Source organism: Alternaria incomplexa, assembly GCF_024043165.1.
Source record: "Alternaria incomplexa strain BMP 0042 chromosome Unknown scaffold_13, whole genome shotgun sequence".
Taxonomy (NCBI): Eukaryota; Fungi; Ascomycota; class Dothideomycetes; order Pleosporales; family Pleosporaceae; genus Alternaria; species Alternaria incomplexa.
In genome coordinates, this window is record NW_026249862.1 from 286,403 (window position 1) to 306,999 (window position 20,597).

The window sequence follows — 20,597 nt, forward strand, 5'->3', positions numbered from 1 at the left end:
CCATAACTCTCCCGAACACTAGGTGCGCGACAAAGAAACTCGGGTTTCCTAAATGTATCGACCATACTAGGCCAAAGGATGCATTGTCTTCCATCTCATGGCTCTGCCACCATAACACACCGCGAGTATCCTCCGGCCACCTCGTCTCCAGCCGCCTACTTCCAGAAAAGCATATCCTCATGTTGGCCTTGTTCTAGCATGGGAACAGCAAGAGCGCGCGAAACCTGCTTTCCTCCGCGCCTTGCTACTGTCAGTATTCCGCGACGGTAGGAGAAATCGGGAAATGAATGCCCATTCATGTCCATGAAGCCCGCCGACGAGTATGTATCTTCTGGCCAGTAGCCCGGACCAAAGGCAAGAAGCTCGATGGGCGATTCGTGGTCTGCAAAAAACTCCATGATGACATTGGCTACTTGTTGATAGCGGAGTTGATGTCTGTGGATGATGTAGTCATATGTCTCCTCCTGCTCCTCATTTTGTGCTTGAAACAAAGGATAGGTAATACGGAGATTGCGGAGGTTGCGCAGTTGGGTGAGAGGTGGCTATGATGAAGTTAGTGTGTCATTCACGGCCAATGTTGGCGTCATCGTGGAGCACCTACTAAGAGATCGGAAACTTTCACATCCTCCTGTAAACCTCGTCCGGTATCGTGCACATCGAAAGTGTCATATGCAGTATAGTCCCCAAGGTCCCAATCAACAAGATTAAGACTGAGCGCTTCAATGTGCGGACAACTTGCCACGAGCCTCTCAAGCTCTTGAGGCGTATAACGCTCGACATTTCCCGTATAGCGACCTCTGTACTCGTGAAGGTTAGGGAAGTGATCAATGTGCAGGTAGCGCAGAGATTCTCCATGGCGACATATGCTACCAATAGAAGGGCGCATGGCCTTGATTGTGGTGATGTAGAGAGTCTCGAGTGTCGGAACCGCTTCAAGAAAATATTCGATCTCGGTGTTAAATGGCTTCTCTCTTCCCAGGACGCTCAATTGTCGGAAGATGACTGAGTTGAGTGCGGGCTTATCGCGTTTGAGAAACTCATCGGCGAGGCACTGTACGGTGCGTGGCATATCCGAACAGTTACTCAGAAGCAGACTTTCTAGGCTACTCAGGTTGGTCATACCGCCGAAGCAATCTTCTTGCTCTTCGATGAAAGCAGAGTGGATCTCGATATTGCGTAGATCCAGGAGCACTTCCAGTTTTGGCATACTCCAGGAGTAGGGTTTTCCGTTGTGTGCATCTTCAGCCTTGGGTTTGATTGCGAGTCTTCGGAGAACGGGAGTGAAAGCCAAACATTTGGCATCGGCATGGCGATCTGCTTCTTGTGGTAGAAGTGTCAAATCTTCCAGCTTGTCTAGATTTCCTGTGAGTAGCTTGTCGTGCAGGGTCGTTGAGGGAAACGAAAGTTTCGACAGCTGAGACTGAGTCTTGAGTATAAGACCAACGGTACGTTCGTCAAAGTCTAGCGTGGTCGTAAACGCTCGAAGGCTGTTTCGCGGTAGCGCGCACAGAAGCTGTACAAATCGACATGAGATTTCTGTATTGGTGCAGAAATGTCCTTCCTGATGATCGCATCCGTCAACATCCAGCTCCTTGATCATGTCCAAGATATCATCTGAACGAAGTAGCGCATCGATTGTGCTGCCTTCATCGAGATTGGTCGTGAAGGTGTTCCAAAGTACTGTGCCAGCTACAGAGCTCCATGCTTTGTCGACCAGGCGGGCATGTTTTTGATCATCGTGCGGAAGCTATGATTCCGTTAGCAATTGCACGTCACATCGCATAAAGACAGGAAGCGTTTATGGCTGCTTACAAGTTCGCAGATTATGTGTCTCAGCTCAGTCGGCAAGACCTTGGTGTGATCGAGCATGGCAGGCGCCGTCATTGTAGGGGCGTGATGCACTTAATGGTGGTGCGGTTTGCAAGGAAACAGATGGTTGAAGGTAGCCCTAGTATGTGAGTAGAGATAAGATCAGTGCTCTGGCGGTAGAGAAGTCAAGGTAGTTCGAAACAGTAGTTAGATATGCGCAGGTCCGCTGCTTTACCCGAGAAACGAGCGCGCATGGACCTGGCGCTGAACGCATTCACTTCCTGCTCCAGTGAAAGCGCCAAGTCCTGACAGTTGATGAAAGTCGCTCTAGAGAAGGTCTCGAGCACCCTCTATCGAAAGCTTTGGCCTGGCCATCACCGCACCTCGGAATTCCAGCGGTGAGCTACAGACATCTCTTGCATCTTGCTCCGATGTGCTCTTTAATCAGCGTCGAGAAGTGTAGACGTTACCCCGTGCCAATTTCGCATCGCGAAGAGAAAGATCGGCTAGAAGCTGTAGCTAGACTCTACGCGCTGGCAGCAGGCGCGGACATCACCATCTTCCAACGATAGCACGAATCTGTACGTTAGAGATAGAAACAATAGAATAACTTCCGCCAGCGCTGTTGGCGATGGCTGGTATCATGTAGTGAACGAAGGAGGTGGGGAAAGCGCGACGCGTCGTGGACAGAAGGCGCGTCGCTAGCGGCCGAGGCTCGCCCACGACGTCATCAGCGCTTGTCGAAAGGGTCCGCTCTCTCGCAACTTCGCCGCTACCACTTCTATCACTACTGTGAGATCTTTGCACCGATTTTGTGTGAAGCTGAAGCGACGGACGAATATAAGTATGTCACGAGCAAGCAACCTTCAGCTCCACGCATCACGAGCACTTTGAGGCACGGATATGGACATTATGTCGATATAAGCTGCGTCTGGCATCACTTTGAGACTGGTCGCACATCGTAATGTACGGCGATATGCATTCGCTGAGGTACTTGGCACTTGGCTGATGGAAGTAGTGAACGCTAGGTGAAGACTAGTAACCATGCCAGAAAGGAAACAGCGAGGGAAGGCCTGCCTCATGCGTCCCATGCTCATGATCTGCCGAGCGATATCCGTATAGCCATAAGCGCTGATAGCCCATACCATCTGGAAGATCGAAAAGACAGGACGTATCAGCTGAAGTGACGACTAGTCTGCCCAGCCGATAAAGTTGGCAGATGGGATAGGAGGGGCGACTTGCGCTGCATACCGGCCTTTGTAGTTACCCGACGGAGCGTAATTGCAGACCGTGTACTTGTTCATGGCCGAACCTATGCCGTTGACAGTCATGGCCCCGCCACAGTCAAGAGAGACGCATCCGACTTTGGTGGTGTCCTTCCACACCATCTGTGTAAGATGACCGACTTTCTCGAAGACCTCATGAGGTAGGTCACTCTTGCCAAACCAAGGTGTCATATGGGGAAGCTCGCCATGGTACCAGGTCTCCGATATGCCCGCAGTAACGTTGAATGCGTCGCCAGAGACAACAAATAAGTTTTGACCTTGGCCGGCGCCCTGTGGGGTGAAGTGCTCGAAGTCGCATCTGCTAGCAGCAATACGCGCATTTGCCTCGCAGGCGGAGTCCCAGCTCAGTGGAGCTGCATCGTGATTCGCACGAACGGCGTTGTGATGGAACAGTATAGCAGCTTCATAGTCGGGTCCAGAAGAGAGGTAGGCCTGGTCTTCGCCCGATGGATGCTTTTGAACTGGATCGGCAGGCTTGGGCGCAGGACTGTCGCTGGGCATAGGTGCTTGGGACATAACGGGGGTATCAGGAACCTTGGAAGTCGAGGGCTCGGGCTGAGGGGCAGGCTGGGGCATCGGCTCTGGGGTTGGAGTGGGCTCGGGGCTAGCGGTAGCGGACAGCGCCAAAGAGGTGGATGTCGGCGGAGTGTAGCCTCGAGTAACCGTGACAACGACCGTTTGTATGATCATCTTGGTCTCATAGACGACTCCTGGCTGCCTTGCATGTATGTGCGGATGAGCGAGGATACTAGCGGCCAGAGCTGAAGCGACAAGAATGAAGTGATGCATCTTGGAGTGACTGAAAGCGCCCGGGTACGTAGTAGTCTTGAGTAGTGTCGAAACCAGATCACCGTAAGGAGAGGATAGAAAGACTGCTTGCCATGTTAGACATAGTCCAGGACGAAGAGTACTGTGCCTACCTAGTTGCTAGCTCCCTGGGAGCTGTGAGGTGCTGAAGTGCGACTGGCGCGACTAGAATAAAGAAGTGAGTGTAGTTGCACGAAATGTAAAGAGAGTGTATCCTGTCAGACAAGCTGCGCAAGGAGGAAATCGAGGGAGCGACAGATGAAGGAGTGTGGGGTGGTTGAGTCAAATCGTGGTGGATGGGAGGGAGGAGGGAAGCTGTTGATTGTTTATCAGTACCGGATTAGGCGAGAGTAGCTACGGTGAGGCAGGAGCGACTACCACGAGGTGAGAGACAACCCGAGCGCACCTGGGAAGCCACTATCACTATCATCGCGAGAAGACGAGGGCATTTGTAACAGAGGCGATGCCATTGATGGCAGTCGGATGCTGCTCGCCATTGCTCAGGCGGTCACAAGCTGATGGCTGTGCATGGTAGTGATGGAGGTCATTCCTTGGCAGTACTAAGAGTCACTTCTGCTTTCGGATGGCATAACTGTCAACAGCGTCTCAGTAAGAATTTGCAGCACCGAAGTCGAGACGCTTGCGTCCGTTGCACCTTCGTCCATCTCAAACCAAGTTAGGCGATCGATGGAGGCTCCAGTCAATTCCGATATACCTGTCGTACTCGACTGCCCCCTTGTCACACAGACTACTCACGTTTTTAACCAGTACCAAGGCAGATGCGGCATCTTAGACCGCGTTACGGATCGCAACTACTTCTCACTAGGTAATTTCACAGCTGGGCATTACAAACCACTCTCGAGTTCGTTACGCAGGAAGGATCGACCCACCTCGGTCGTTTAAAGATCTTCTTGAACACAACAGCCTACTTGCTTCAGGCGCAGATTCAGCATTTGTACCACGGGCGAACCCCAAAGACATCATCTTAACCCTTTCTCTCTTTGTTCTTTGCAATCAAGTCACAATCCTGTGCGACATCGCGTCCCAGAACAGACATAACATGCGTGAGCCGACGTTGCTGTCCCCTTGTTATCTCTCCAGATGTGGCCATATCAGGCTACGAAGTTGTCTATGACAGATAATCTTTGTCTATCGCGCGTTGTTGATAAGCTTTCCGCAAAGAGCTTCGCTACCAAAGCCGAGCAGATGGAAGCTTCTAGAAATGGCGTACAACGCACGTCATGACACTGTAGTTTACGTTGGCGCGATGAACCCGTGTACCACTCTGCGAAATCGATGCAGGTCAGAAGGGATGCAGATTGCAGAGAACCGAATCTCCGCGCTGATCCCCAGCCACTCAGGGTTCTAGAGATTACGTCGTTGGCGGGATGCGGGGCAATTCGGCAGGGGCGCGGAGCTACTTCGCATGATTGATAACGTCCAGTAGCCTCGGAGCCGCGCGCCACCAGATTTCACTATAACTCTTTTTTTGCTGTATGCCTCCCGTGAGATTCAATTTTCGAGGCTCCTGTCGATCTGCCCGCACCCCCATCGCGACCGCGCCACCCCGCCGTATACCAGCTCCAGCTACTGCGACCCCACCATCCACATCGCGAGCGCAACAGCGCGACTTCCGTACATCTATCCTGAGAATGGACGCGCATAGTTCTTCCGCCGGGTCCGCCACCGCAGGCGACGACTTGAAGCTCAAGAACCGCCTCAATGAGAGCCGAAGCCCCTATGTTCGAGGCCACATGAACAACCCGGTCGCATGGCAGATGTGGGGACCAGAGGCAATTGAGCTGGCGAAGAAGTCGAACAGGCTGATATTCATCAGCATAGGCTATGCTGCATGTCATTGGTGTCACGTCATGGAGCGCGAGTCGTTCGAGAACGAAGAGGTCGCGAAGCTGTTGAACGAGAACTTCATACCCATAAAGATCGATCGCGAAGAGCGTCCGGATGTTGATCGCATATACATGAACTATGTTCAGGCAACAACAGGCTCAGGAGGGTGGCCGCTGAACGCCTTCATCACACCAGATCTGGAACCGATATTCGGCGGGACGTATTGGCCCGGTCCAGGGTCCACGATGGCGATGGGAGAGCACATTGGCTTTGTTGGCATACTCAAGAAGATTCGCGATGTGTGGAGGGATCAGCGACAGAGGTGTCTGGAATCGGCGAAGGAAATTACAGCGCAATTGCGAGACTTTGCTGAGGACGGAAACATCAGCAGGAAAGATGGCGCAGCTCATGAAGGTCTTGACCTAGATCTTCTGGATGAAGCATATGAGGTGCGTATGGGGGACTTTGTTAAAGACCGTTTACTAATCCATGACAGCATTTCAAGAAGCGATACGATGCGAAGCACGCAGGCTTTGGCAGCGCACCCAAGTTCCCAACACCTTCGAACCTCCAATTCCTCCTTAAGCTATCCGAATATCCGAATGCGGTCAGAGAAGTGCTCGGAGCAAAGGACTGCACACATGCGAAAGATATGGTACTAGCGACACTAGACGCGATGAACAAGGGTGGCATACACGATCAAATCGGAAACGGCTTTGCGCGATACTCTGTCACGAAGGATTGGAGCCTACCGCATTTCGAGAAGATGTTGTACGATCAGACGCAACTCCTACCCGTATACCTGGACGCATATCTCATGACTAAGAGCCCTGAACATCTGTCCGCGGTCCACGACATCGCGACGTATCTTACCAGCCCGCCGATGCACGCTGAGAGTGGAGGCTTCTTCTCATCTGAGGATGCTGACTCGTTATACCGGCCAAATGACAAGGAGAAGCGAGAGGGTGCCTTCTACGTATGGACATTGAAGGAGTTCCAGGACATATTGGGCGATCGAGACGCGGAGATTCTTGCGAGATACTACAATGTCAAGGATGAGGGCAATGTCGAGCCCGAACACGATGCACACGACGAGCTGATCAACCAGAACGTACTAGCCATCACCGTAACACCAGCAGATCTCTCAAAACAGTTTGGCCTATCAGAAGAAGAGGTCAGCAAGATACTAACCGAGGGCCGGCAAAAACTGCTCGAGCACCGCAATAAGGAGCGCCCACGGCCAGGTCTAGATGACAAGATCGTAGTATCATGGAACGGTCTCGCCATCGGTGCCCTCGCACGAACATCCGCCGCCCTCTCATCACAAGATCCCACACGCTCAAAACAGTACCTAGCCGCCGCCGAAAAAGCAGCCGCCTTCCTGCAAAAAGAGCTCTACAACCCCGACACCAAAACACTCATCCGCGTGTACCGCGAAGGCCGCGGCGACGCCCCCGGTTTCGCCGACGACTACGCCTACCTGATCTCCGGCCTAATCTCCCTCTACGAAGCCACCTTCAACGACAGCTACCTCCAATGGGCCGACGACCTTCAACAAACACAGCTAAAGATGTTCTGGGACAAACAACACCTTGGTTTCTTCTCCACGCCCGAAAACCAGCAAGACCTCATCATGCGGCTGAAAGACGGCATGGATAACGCTGAACCAGGCACAAACGGCGTTTCAGCGCAGAACCTAGACCGTCTGGGTGCGCTGCTAGAAGACGAGGAGTACACTAAGAAAGCACGGGATACGGCGTCTGCTTTCGAAGCGGAAATTATGCAACACCCATTCCTCTTCCCGAGTATGATGGATGCGGTCGTTGTTGGCAAGCTCGGCATCAGACATAGCGTTATTACGGGCGAAGGTCAAAGGGTGGATGAATGGTTGCAGAGGTATCGGGAGCGGCCGGCTGGTCTTGGTACCGTTAGTAGAGTGGGAAAGGGGATGGGTGAGTGGTTGAGTCAGCGGAACGCGCTTGTCAAGAGTATGGATAAAGACAGTGAGGGTGTCATGGTATGTGAGGGTGGCGCGTGTAGAGATGCGCTGAGTATGGATATGGGGAGTGTGGGGGATGCGGTACCTAAGGTGTAGGAACGGCCTAGGAGGCATCATATCATGTCGGGATGATAGTACGGTATACATGAACAATGAACGTATGCAGGCAACCGCGAATTGTCTCGAAGAGCACACAGGGAGCTACTATGACAGTATTGTCTGAAATGCAGTCGGGAGTCACTAGTAACCGTTCATGTTGTTGCTTCGCGCATGTGTCAATCTACCTCGCACAAGTAAATCAGTACGCAGGCGTGTAGCCTACATCAGTGTGAGAACCAGAGCTTTGCACCTATCCAAGGTAATGTAGACTTCTGCCTTGTTTGTAATATCACCCGTACAATAAAACCCCAAACAGGCGTGCAGCATAGATAAATCCAACACCCAAAATTATACCATATCCCAAGGCAACGTAGCCTCCTAGCCTGTCCCCATTAATCCCTGGACAAGTCATGCTCAGATCTCCCCTCGCGTCGGGTGGTGACTTCCCTCTGCCATATCCAGGACGAGTGCCCCGCCTTGCCCCGCACCTCTTGCTCCAATCCACATTGGAAGGAAGGACCCTTACCATGATATCTCGCTCACCAGTCCGAGGAGGAGTGAGTGCTCAACATGAGCTCGCCTTTTCCCGCAAATATGCTGTGAATATAAGATATCTTGTTTGCTATTTCTTCATCGAACAACAACAAAAACCGGTCGCTTAGCTCAGTTGGTTAGAGCGTGGTGCTAATAACGCCAAGGTCGCGAGTTCGACCCTCGTAGTGACCATTCGCAGCTGTTCTTTTTGCCTTTTTGCGAGAATACTATGTCCAAAAGAGTATTCAACGTCTAGTATCAAGAGTCGCGAGAATTTGGCAAGTTGTTCTGTCTTTTTGCTGGTGTGAGATGGTAGGGAAGTCACTACCCGACGCGAGAGGACAATGTGAATACATTTAGTCATGTTGGTATAGAAGTTTTCAGCTTGAAGCTGTACATTATGATCGGCCGTCATATCGCATACTTTTAGTACATAGAGAAGACATCCGCTAAATCCAAGCTACCTATGCAATCACCTGCACCCAGTCGGCAAACCGCGCCTTCGCGTAAAAAGTTGTACATGTGTACTTCCTTCCCTCTCCATCTGTCGAAATGAAATTGCTTTTACGCCTGCTGCTGTTGGGGCTGCATTTGCTGTTGTTGTTGCATCAACTGCGCTTGCTGCTGCTGCTGTTGCTGATGTTGCTGTTGCGCAGGTGCGGCTAGCGACACGGCTGCGAGGGTATCAATTGTCTGTGACAAAGGAGTGTTAGTTCTACTTGCTGCAGCTGCTGCGGCGTTGGCCTGCTTCTTCTTGTTCTTCTTCTTACTCGTAGTAGGAGCATTACCCGCAGACACCTTGCTGGTCATCTCGCCACCGCCAGCATCCGCGTCAGGCCAGTCGAACGTCCACCCTCCGCCGGCAGTGAACGGAACCTTCTTGATGAACTGCGATACATCCGCCTGCCTCCGTAATGCCTCCAGGTAACCTGCTACCTCTCGGAGCACGTCCCCTTGCATTTGCTCGGGAGTAGCGCAAAACTCGGGGATCTCCAGGAGGTTGTGCGGTTGCGCACTCGCCTTGATCGAAGAGTCGTCAATCAGCACCGTGTTGTGCTGGCCGAAGCGACTGCCGGCCTCATAATCTGGATGGAAAGACTGGATCTGACTTCGACTCCACACTAGCTTCAGGTTCTTGTATACCTGCACGTTCTGCTGATAGTTTGTCGGCGAGAGTCCAAAACTGTCGCGCGCCCATTGAGCGACGAGCTTCGACCGGAGGTCGTTGTCCAATGCTTGGCTGACTAGAGACTTGACGTTGTCTGGCCTCGCGCTAGACCACACCATGACCTTGAAGTTCTCGAAGAGGTAGCGCAGGAAAGGCTTCAGATATGGGCGCTCGATCATAGTCTTGGCGTTTTTATTGGGGCGGAAGAGCACTGTGCCGTTGAGATCCAGGATAACCAGCATTTGGCCCGGCGTCTCGTTGGTTGTAGGCTCCGCAGCGGCCTGGTCCAGATACTCTTGCGTAGGCTGCGGCGCAGGGAGCATGATCTTTTCGTCACCATAGCGTCCTTTCTTTTCGCCGGCTGCTTTGGGTGCCTTGGGTGCTTTGGGAGTACTGTGAAGTTTGTTAATCCTAGAGCACTTGGCTTCGAATGAAGCGATGCGGTGGAGGGTACCATACTCTTTCTGCTTAGCTTGCCCGTTGGCAGTAAGCCCAGACTTTGACTTCTTGCCTGGAGGAGTTGGTGCCCTGTTCTGAGTATTAGCGGTGCGGCTCTTTGACTTTAGACCCTTCAACAAGGCATCGAAAGCATACTGTATGTCCTCGTTCCTTGCTCCATGCGGGAAGTTTGCCTGCTGTTGCATCATATGGTAGGGCAGGCGGTTCGGGTACATCTGGTGCTGCTGGTGAGGCATAGGCGGGGGTCCACCGTGATGCGCCTGATGTCCGTATGGCTGCTGGCCAAATGGCGGCCCACCAAACGGCGGCTGGCCATGAGGCGGCATGTGTGGAGGCGGGCGCCCCGAAAAGGCCTCTGGACCTAGCGGGAAAGGAGGCGGCGGCGGTGGGTGATGTGGGTGGCCGTTCTGCACCATCCAGTGGTGGTAGGCCATGGCTTGCTGGTGAATTGCGAAGTCATGGTGCTGGTTGCTGAACATGTGCGGCGGCTGCTGGGGCGGCGGCGGAGGCGGCGCAAAGTTTTGGTTGAAGAAGCCATTCGGCGGCCCGTATGGTCCTGGTGGTGGTCCCTGGAATTGAGGAGGGGGTGGTGGTGGTGGAAGCTGGTTCTCGAAGGCGCCAAAGTTCTGCTCGCGACGATCAAAGCCGCCCGGGCGGAAGGGCATCGCATTCGGGTTCCATGACTCGTTCATGCTGGCGCTTGCGGAGGCAGAGAGCGGGCGCCCGTGGGGAGTACTGTCTCGACCTGTCTTGGTCTTGAAGTTGTCGGTGTTAGTGGAGGAAGTTGCGACTGGAGCGCAGTGGGGGATGCTGTACCGAGCTGATGCGACTGCGGCCATGGAGCACGTGCGATAGCGACAGACGCTCGGCGGAACGGGAGGGGTGAGCGGTGAAAAGCCTGGTGAGGTGAAGACGAAGAGCACGCAGCATGAAGCCCAATGGTGGAAGGCGCACTCGAAATTTGGGCGCAGTTGCCTGTCTGTCGGCCCTGTCGGCGAATCAAACCCCCGGCAGGTGGGGTCCACAAAAATGTTGGTAGACCGCGGCGAAGAAGAACGCGACAGGAACCCGATACCAATACACCCTCAACAAGCGCTTTCACGGCGACATCCTCAAATCTAGGCTTTACGATGGTGCTCGCAAGCAAGTTGGATCGCACTCTGCGCGCAGCCGAAGACAGCTCAGACGCCGAGAGCTACTACGAGGTCACCGACCGATCCTCTTCTGCGTCTGTAATCGAGGCAGATGAGGGCGGTAACGTGATTAGTTCAGATGGCGAGGAGGATAGAGAATCAGGAGACGAGGATATGGTAAGCCTCCAAGACTTCTACTCTGCCAGCGCATGCCGCTAACATCACCAAGTCAGACGCCTCCGACGATGACCAAGTAAAAGCGCAAATGAGCAAAGTCTCTTTTGGAGCACTAGCCAAAGCACAAGACGCCATTTCAAAACAACAACCCGCAGACCGAAAGCGAAAACGAGGCGACGACACATCTAAATCGCAAGAGGACAAGCTGGAAGCGTTGAGGGAGCGGTTACGGCAGATCAAGGCTGAAAAGCTTGCGAACGGTGCACAGCCCAGCAAGAAAGCCAAGACGGACAAGAAGAGCAAGAGCAAAAGTGAGAGCAAACGAGACACTCAGGAAGCCGACGAGGATGGAGACTCCGACTCCGACGCAGCTCCAAAAGCGCGCTCGAGCAAACACGCACCCGCTGTCCAGTCGAGCAAGCGTGCGGTGTCACGTAAGCGGAATGTAGTCGATGTGAAGAAGCCAGTCTTCCGTGACCCCCGGTTCGACAATGCCTCAGGACCCCAGCCGGATGAGTTTGTGGTCAAAAAGCGTTACGATTTCCTCAACGACTACCGAAAGTCTGAGATTTCCGAACTGCGCCAGACCATAAAGAAGACGAAGAACCCGGTCGAGCAGGAGCAGCTGAAGAAGAAGCTACTCTCTATGGAGTCGCAACAAAAGGCCCGCGAGAACAAGGACAAGCTACAGGAGGTGACACGGGAGCACAAGAAGAAGGAGAAGGAGCTTGTCAAGGAGGGCAAGCAGCCTTTCTTCTTGAAGAAGTGTAGGTCCACTCAGTTCCCTCGTCTCAACATGCATGTACTGACATTATGTTCCAGCCGAGCAAAAGAAGATTGCATTGGTCGACCGCTTCCAGAACATGAAATCGAAGCAGCGCGAAAAGGTCATCGAACGCCGTCGCAAGAAGGTCACGGCAAAAGAACGGAAGAACATGCCCGACGAGCGCCGTACTGCTCAATAGCCTGTACGGGCAATTTTCGAATACTTTCAACCTTCGTCGCCTGCAATCAAAGATACCCCTTCTTCAACGATCTGACAACTCTGCTATCGTCTTCTTTATATTCATTCTCTTGGACAGTGACTTTCCATCATGTCACGAGTAATTGATGAGTGCACGATCCAATTATCGTAAGATGCGGCGTCAACTATCGCGTTGTCCGCAGTCAAGCACAGACAGGGGATGGAGATCTAGGGCGGCCTAGATGAAGCTTTCCCCAGATCTGCACTAGTCAGGTACACCTCAAGCCTCACACCAACCCATTCCATCGTGACGCATTGTCCATTCGATACGCCACGAAGTCCCTGCGTGTCTTTTGTAGATGTGCTAGAGTTTTTTGGGTTACCTGATCAAGCATTGCAGCGTTTCCATTGCGAATAGACCTATTCGAGTCAAGTTTCTATCCACAACTTGGCAATCCAGTAGGGAGCTTACACTTTCGCGGGTTTAGATCGAAAGCCATTTCGCTTCTGTGGTCAATGGAGACTTGCAAGTGGCAGCAATGGAAGCAAAGTCGCCGTCGGAATGCCCGAATGACCTCGTCTGGCCCTGCTTCAGCTCAGCCATCTCGAGCGCCACGAAGATGGCTCTGTGGGTAAACCTCTTGGAGTTGTATATATGCTGTCGCGGTCTTCTAGTTTAAAATTCACTCAAGTCATCTTCTTCTCCAGTGGCAGGAACAAACGTCCACAGTCGGCCCAGAATCGGAAAACTTCATCAAGATGCGCACATCCATCACCTCCCTCCTTCTCTCTTTGGCAATTGCCAGCTCAGCTCAGGAAGAGATTCCCGGACTCACTGACGTCAAAGATTCGGGGTGTCAACTCATTTCGCCTCTTGTCGATGAGCTGCGAGCGGTGCCGACAGCTGCGGAATTCTGTTCGTCGCTCCTGGCCATCCCGACCGTCACCGTCACTTCTAGCGCAATAAGCACATCAACTGTCATTTCAACTACAGACACCCTTGAGACAGCTACACTCACGGAAACTTTCACAAACACCGACGAGACTACAGTCACTGGCACTACCACCTTGACAGCCGATGCAGTCTTAGTAACCATCACCACGTAAGTCACCTCACGTGGATGCCGCATCTACACACCCTAACATGCCTAGGACTACCGAAGTACAGCTATGCCCAGCGACAGCAACGATGGTAACTGTGACAGCCGAAGCACCCGTCAAACGCGATCATGTGCCGACGCTCAGTTCCACCAGCACATCATGCACTAAAAGCAAGAAGCCTTCAACTACTGCGACTCCTTCATCTACATCGACGAAATGCTCGAGCACAGCGAGCTTGCCGGTCGTGAAGCCCTCCAGTGCGGTAGAGGCACTATCGTCGCAAACGCTGAGAACAGTGCAAGCATCGCATTTGGCCTACTCAACTGCATTGCAGGCGTCGTACACGTACTCGAGCGCGATAGAGCCGGCTTACTCAACTCTCTCAAGCATCGTGGAGTCATCGGTCGCAGCGACTTCAATCACTATAGAGACATCTTCTACAATTACCCTCAGCTCTGTCGAGGCTTCTTCCACGGCACCTTCCAGCACCACAGAGTCTTCTTCCATCGCACCTTCCAGCACACCAGAGTCCTCTGCCATCGTACCTTCCAGCTCCATCGAACCATCATCTACACCCACACCCATCCTCCCATCCCCAACACTCTGCCCAACCGCCCCAGAAAGCCTTCAGCAATACGAATGCGCCCAAATTACCAAAGCCTGCGAATGCCTCTCCCTCGCAACCCCTACCATCACTGTGGTCGTCAGCAGCACCGCCACAGAAACAAGCATCTCCACCTCTACCACCTTCACCGAAACCGTCGTCACCGTAACTACGACTGCAACACAGGAAATCGCTGCGACGGAAACTATGACACCGACTATGACGGTTATTGCAACTGCTACCGCTACATCAGCACCAGACTTCCAAACCGATCCTAACAACTGCGGCGCGTGTGGTAATGTCTGCGCAAGTGGCGGTTGCGCTCGTGGGCTGTGCACAAATCCCAGCTGTGCTCCTTCTTCTTGCTCCAACTACGTCTTCTGCAGTTCAGGATGCATCTGCGGTTCCGTCGCTGGTGGCGGCGGTCTGTGTGTGCCCGGAACTACTTCCTGCAGCAGTCCCCAATGCAAGGTGAACGAGGACTGCGGGGTCAACCAGCTGTGCATCGTGAACACGTGCTGCAGGGGCGGTGGTGGTATTTGCGTGAATGCGATAACTACCTGTGCGAATGGGAATGCGCCGAGAGCGTTATTCGTTAGGAGACCGTCTGGGGAGACTATTATGGGGTGAGGGATGAACAGTTCCGTTATATTTTCTGTGTGTAAACTTCACCGTAGCTCTAGTTTAATATCAATTTCTGGTGTCAAGAGTGGACTCATGTGTACAGTGGGTAGGCATTCGAAGATGATGAAGGTAATGATGTTACAATTGCAAATTTCAACTACAGAAAAACCCCAATCCCTAAAGGCTACTAAGACATTATTCTCTCTTTTTCGAAGTGAAAGTTACCAAGAAAGAAGAGAAAGATGGAAATGTCCCGAAAACCCCAGATCCCAAACGCCGGATATATATTCCCCCCCTACAGAGCAGAAATCATGCAAATTGAATCCAAATGTGAAGGTAAGTGGCGAAAGATAAGACGGCCCAGCCTACGCGCGAAGAGTACCGTAGTCGGCATTAGTCATCTCATTCGGCATCTCCTTGAGGCTGAACTTCTTAAAGTCCTTAACAAGACCGTTATCCTTGCTCTTCAAGTCCTGTCCAACATCCTTGCCACTCTGCTTCGACTTAGGCTGCGGGCGTTTGCTCTCATTAGTCGGGCTCTCGACGACGGTATCCTCAGAGTCATCTGCCTCCTCCGCGCGCTCAGCCCTGACATCATCATCGATCTCCTGCTCAGCCTCCTCATCCAACTTCTGCGTCTCCTGCTCCACATCGACGAGCTCCTCAGCCTCAGCCGGCTCCTCGCGCGCATCAGGCACAACCTCCTCTTCAAGACGCCAGTCCTGGATCGCCTTGATGATGTCGACGGCAAGCTGTCCGTTCTTACGCAGCGCCTTGTCCCAGTGCGCAGGGATACCCTTCTCGATAACCATCATGCGCGCAACAGCGTGGACGAGCATGTGGCGCATGGGACTGCCCTCCTCGGTGTTGGCGTAGATGTATTGCACGCGACGCAGACCGGGGTAGCTATCGCTGTACTTGTACCATTCGCGGACGACCTGCAGGACGTCGGCGACGAGGCCGGGTATCTCGAACTTCTCGGCCATCAGGTACAGGTCGAAGCAGACGCCTAGGTCGGCTTCCTCGCGCGGGACGGGCAGGGAGGAGCTGTAGAGCCAACCGACGAAAGTCTTGAAGGGCGCATCTTCTTCGTCGGGGAGCCCGAAGGATTGCGTGCGCGACGCCGAGTTGGCTTTGGAGTAGAAGATCTTGCGGAAGAAGGGCGAGTGGTAGCAGAGTAGTTTCTCGTGCAGGATCCAGTGCGTGTTCTCGGGGCCGACGTAGATGTCGACCATGGAGCGGGAGAGGAGCCTGTGGTTGGTGTGTTAGTTCGTTACGCAAGGCTTGGTGATGCAGACGCGCAATCCCATCTCATCGCGAACGCGACGATGCGCGTCGCGGCGTATTAGATGCCGAGATAACGTACTCATGGAGCTGTTTTTCCTGTACGCCAGACATGACTTCTGCGGTTCTATCTCGGTGATGTGATGAGATGATCAGCGACCGTTGACGATCGATTATCCGTGTTCCCGTCGGGTGACGATTGCGCGATGAGCCTCAAGCGAATAAAGTTTCAACGTCTGCAACGTCGAAATACCGTAGGAATTAGTAAAGTGGTAGATGGTATTAGATGCAGCGTAGATGGCAAAAGGGTAGAAGTAATGCAGGACAAAGAAGATGTGGCAGTGCCAACTTTAAGACCCATTCCCAAACCTGCGCGAGGTGGCCTTGTCCCAGCCCCGTATGACGTAGCTTCTTTTTCCGTCGCGACCAGTCGTCCAAAAAGAGACGGGTATGATGCACGTCTGCTGCGCCAGGCGGCACGCTTCCTTGACCCGTACCCCTGTTCTTGTTTTCTCCCGCCCCGTCGCACATTTGCATCCCCGCTTAGTTTTACCCGCTAGCCAGGCATCGACGAGATCGAGAACAACTTAATGCGCATTTTCATCCATCCACTGCCAATGCAGCTTTTGGGACGGCATTGGCGTTGCATGTCATTTCGCTTTTGGATGATGCATGTGTGCGATACGCGCTGTGTTGGGAAAGGGGGGCTGGGTGTGCGTGATTTAGAGGGATGGCATGCGTAGGGGTACGGGGATTGGGTAAGTGTGACGTTTGACTTGTGGAGATGCGGGCTGCCAGGCGTGTTCTGGCCCAGGTAGGCAATAGATTGGTGAACAGTAGTTCTGTCTGTTCTTTGGGACGGGCTATTTCTTGTCTTCGATGGCTTCTCAGCCAGTCACTGGAGATTTGGGGTTTTGCGCGATCCTGCGCTGGTCATCTCCTTCAGATTGCCCGTCCGCATCCAGACGAGGACGGAATGCGCTCCAATCACGAAACGATGTGCTCGACGCAGGGCAACTATGGTGCTTTTTTCTTTTGCAAGAACTTGTGATACTCCAGCCTCACCGCTGCGCCGGTCTCTGCGCACTCATGGGGTGCTTTTCCTGCACCCTGGCAGGCAGTCCCCCATCAATTTCGACATCGTAGTCGCGAAGTCTCACAAAACTATTCAATTAGTTTCAACTTCAAACCACACCGCGAATGCCAACTCATCGCCTAGATCCCAACCTCTTGATTTCCTTCCTTGGCCGAGCACTGCTCGAGCCGCCCCGTCGCAGCCTGGTCGCCGATGCCTACCTATCAACAGTCAGGAACATGCCAGCACCCCGCATTGTGCTAATGCGGGTCGCACTTGACGTCGCGTGCTGTTACTCTCTTTAGAGCTTGGAGTGTTCAAAAAACAATCTACTGACATCGTACTCGCGATGCGCAAAAGATAGTGTGCACCAACCCCCCCGTTACTTCCGCACAATGCGCACAACACCAGCCTCGTTCTTCGAAACCTCAACATTGCTCGTATCGTGAAGAAAAGGGAAAAGAAAGAAAACCTCATTTACGGACAATCAAGCCTTATGCCTGGCCGTCAAAGCCGAAGTAAGAGACTTGCGAGACCACCTGGGCACACCCGCCATCCCTTACCACATCACTGCTTCGAGCGTACCAGCCCCGTTTGTTATTACCACCTTTTATACTTAAACTTGCAGAGTAGCAAGATAAGGGTGAATCAATGTGAATTTACTAGCAGATTAACACAGTCACCGTCGTCCTCGTTGTAGCATGCGCAGTACCTAGCGAGTATCAAGGTGTGACAAATTCAGCCTTCGTACTATAAGTTTTTTAACTTTACCGTTTCTAGAGCTTTGTATAGCTTCCACAACTCAGATTTTGAGGTCAGAGCGGGCTTGAATAGACGCAGAGTAGCATAGCTTCTACACGAATCAAATCCATGGAATAACAGCCCTTCCGCTGTCTCTGTCCTTTATCGTCACGTTTAACAATATTTAATATTGCTACGAAAGGACTTTCTAGATCTCGACCCGGAATCGTCTAACTTTCACAAGGAGACATCATGACCGATCTTAACCTACCAATACAACACAACATGCGACACCCCCATTCCACACCGGTGCCACAATTCCCTCTTCCTCCTCCAGTAATTTGAAAGCCGTGCAACGTAGCTTTGAGCAGACATCAAGGGCGGCCACCTTCTGCATAGTTTCTCCGAACCCAGGTTTCGGATCCGAAGGATATCTCCGTTAGGTGGCGCGGTCACCACATTAGGCAATCTGTCGAGAGCCGTCGATTGCTGGTGTCGGATCCGAGCCATGGGTCGTGGGCCTGTTGCTTGAGGAGGTTGAATAGGCTATTGAAGAGGTGAGAGAATGTGCGCTGTCGGGATGTCGCGGGGAAAGTTGGTCGAGGAGCACATGGATTGAAGCTGATATCACAATCTATATTGTTACTATCTTGCAACCTCCGCTTTACGCGGTCATAGGTGCCGAACAGAATGGACACAAGGAGTTTATTCGTATTTGCAAATCTGAAATGAATGCTGACAAGAAGGTCCAGGAGGCCAGAACAATGAAAAGGCTAGTTGCTAACGAATAGAGTGGTATCCTGCACTGTATCAAAAGACCTCTTGTCCCTCGCCGAACCATGTAGTGCAGATCTCAACGACGAGGCGTTTCCTCTTCGTACATCAAGTGCATCTTAGTCTTCTTTCGTTGTTATCGTCGACCAAGATAACTTAAAGTAAAGAGCAGGTTCCTCTCGGTCGAAAATGATGTGTACACTTGGTCTACCCGCTTCACCTTATTCACTAACGTTCTGACCCGGTCCTTAGTTTATTAGTAGTAGGTACTTGATACCTGAAGAGGCTACACAATGCGCTTGGAGTGTAATGCTCTGTTACAGAATTCCATGGTATCAGCCCTTAATATCGTGAAGTCCTCCTTGTTAGCTTTTCGAACTAGACAGCGGAGTAATGTCCGAAATTTGGTGTTCATTCTCTTCTGTTAGGGGAGTGAGTAGTAATCATACACTGACAGGGTGCGAGAAATCTACGACTGAGGGTGATAGCTTATGTTCCGAAGTGTCTTTACCTTAGACTCGTCACTATGGGGAATTTCGCGGATACCTTCATTTCTCTGTGCTCGGATGTCCACCATCCCTACACTGCTGAACCGGTCTAATTTTAAGTCACACAGAGAGGATCTTGATACACTCGGCATCGTGTCGGAAATTACGACGCGACACAGTGACGCTTTCAACACGCGAAACGAGTATCCTCTTCGAAGCATGTCGTAGCATTACCACAGCCGTCTTGAAGACGCGCAACTCCGAAGGGGATGGACTAGCGTCCGTCGCACGGTGTCGAGATGGATATACGCAGTGATACGGAGCGGAGTGAACTACGCATACGCTAACTGGACAGTCAGCCCCCAAGTGAACAATGACGACAACACCGCTACGGCACCTGTTGAGCGGTCGCTTGCGCGGTGATCTCCCGAGTGCCGTGTCCCGCCTTCTCCTGAACGGTTCGTTGGGTGAGTCCAAGGTCTTCGGGTCGGCCATTCGGTGCCGCTTTGGGAGTTGCGTTCGTGTAGTCTTCTCGCCCGCGATGCTCGTTCCACCGGAGCGTCCATGTTGTGAGCGGAGTGCGTACGTAGAGCCAACACTATGACGAGGGCGATCCTGCAGCCGATCTGCTGTGTATCATCGACACGTCCATTCGGAGGATACCTACAATGCTGGGTGGTAGTAGCACTGCAGACAGCGTAGTGACATGTTACCGTCGCACAATAACCGTTCGAAGCAAAATCTCCGAAGTCTTGTCGTTCGTGCGCGCGTAGGCATCAAAAGGGTGATCTAAGTTCTCGCGCGATCTGCCTCCGATGAAACAGCCAGTTGGGAATAGACTCTGGCGGACGCCAAAGACCCTGATCGCCATTGTGATAGTGAGTCACTGGCGGTGACTCAGTGGCAAGCCTCGTCGACGTTGCTTTTGTTCAAGGCGCACGACAGAACATGATCTACGCCGCAGATCAAACATCCATCTACCAAGCCACCCACACGGCGATGTTCCTCCGGTTCGATCCCAATCCGTCCAACTGCATGGCGCTGTCCACCTCGGTACGACTACGGAAGCGGACCAAGTATTGGTACAACGACAGATGCTCGCCGCAACGGGTGCATTCGGCTTGAAGCGGGTGCGTGAACGTGAAGTGGAAACGTGGGACGGCAGATCTGCGTGACGCAATTACCCAGCGAAGAAGGTCGCACACGGGTATTGTCGTGCGGGCTGCATCTGGGGCAGCGTAGTCGGGCATTGTGATGAGAGAAATAGCAAGGGGCGCAGGTGCGTTGGCAAGGTTTCTGTGCCGCATGCAGTTTGCAGGCTGTACACGTTGTGTGCGGGCCGTCAAGCATGTCATTTGCCGAAGGTACTGTCACTTCACTCGACCTGTTCACTGCTCTGCGCCACAAGAATAAAGCGTCGGCTTCATTCCCGAGCGTGAATCAAGTACCTCTGGACAGGGTGCCAAGAGCGTTTATGTGAGACTCGTCCCAACAGATGGCAGTAATTGCTCATTCCCAAGGGCAGGGTAATGGCACGCGTGCTAGAGTGCAGCATGGCTAGAGGTAATACGATCACTGCCCAAAATAGAGCCTTGGGCGATCCTTTGCTTGATTGGACGGAGT

At 52.7% G+C, this 20,597-nt stretch overlaps 6 protein-coding genes and 1 non-coding gene across 7 annotated transcripts; 3 read left to right on the forward strand and 4 right to left on the reverse strand.

The window, feature by feature from the left end:
• Positions 1-155: 155 nt before the first annotated feature.
• On the reverse strand, positions 156-1,884 carry J4E90_008439 (uncharacterized protein; the record flags this gene model as incomplete). Its single annotated transcript, XM_051437967.1, has 3 exons — positions 156-542; positions 602-1,747; positions 1,813-1,884. 3 exons carry the CDS (start codon positions 1,882-1,884, stop codon positions 156-158), a joined length of 1,605 nt encoding a protein of 534 aa, XP_051287966.1.
• Positions 1,885-2,999: 1,115 nt separating this feature from the next.
• Positions 3,000-3,884, reverse strand: J4E90_008440 (uncharacterized protein; the record flags this gene model as incomplete). The annotated part of the gene is made up of 1 exon (XM_051437968.1): positions 3,000-3,884. One exon carries the CDS (start codon positions 3,882-3,884, stop codon positions 3,000-3,002), a length of 885 nt encoding a protein of 294 aa, XP_051287967.1.
• A 1,670-nt stretch (positions 3,885-5,554) lies between these two features.
• On the forward strand, positions 5,555-7,845 carry J4E90_008441 (uncharacterized protein; the record flags this gene model as incomplete). The annotated part of the gene is made up of 2 exons (XM_051437969.1): positions 5,555-6,199; positions 6,247-7,845. The coding sequence occupies 2 exons, from the start codon at positions 5,555-5,557 to the stop codon at positions 7,843-7,845; spliced, it is 2,244 nt and encodes a 747-aa protein (XP_051287968.1).
• A 655-nt stretch (positions 7,846-8,500) lies between these two features.
• On the forward strand, positions 8,501-8,574 carry J4E90_008442. Its single transcript has one exon. It is a non-coding gene; the product is annotated as a tRNA-Ile (tRNA).
• A 372-nt stretch (positions 8,575-8,946) lies between these two features.
• On the reverse strand, positions 8,947-10,701 carry J4E90_008443 (uncharacterized protein; the record flags this gene model as incomplete). The annotated part of the gene is made up of 1 exon (XM_051437970.1): positions 8,947-10,701. One exon carries the CDS (start codon positions 10,699-10,701, stop codon positions 8,947-8,949), a length of 1,755 nt encoding a protein of 584 aa, XP_051287969.1.
• A 438-nt stretch (positions 10,702-11,139) lies between these two features.
• On the forward strand, positions 11,140-12,284 carry RRP36 (rRNA biogenesis protein rrp36; the record flags this gene model as incomplete). The annotated part of the gene is made up of 3 exons (XM_051437971.1): positions 11,140-11,319; positions 11,372-12,086; positions 12,142-12,284. The coding sequence occupies 3 exons, from the start codon at positions 11,140-11,142 to the stop codon at positions 12,282-12,284; spliced, it is 1,038 nt and encodes a 345-aa protein (XP_051287970.1).
• Positions 12,285-14,977: 2,693 nt separating this feature from the next.
• Positions 14,978-16,010, reverse strand: J4E90_008445 (uncharacterized protein; the record flags this gene model as incomplete). The annotated part of the gene is made up of 2 exons (XM_051437972.1): positions 14,978-15,863; positions 15,979-16,010. The coding sequence occupies 2 exons, from the start codon at positions 16,008-16,010 to the stop codon at positions 14,978-14,980; spliced, it is 918 nt and encodes a 305-aa protein (XP_051287971.1).
• Positions 16,011-20,597: the final 4,587 nt, after the last annotated feature.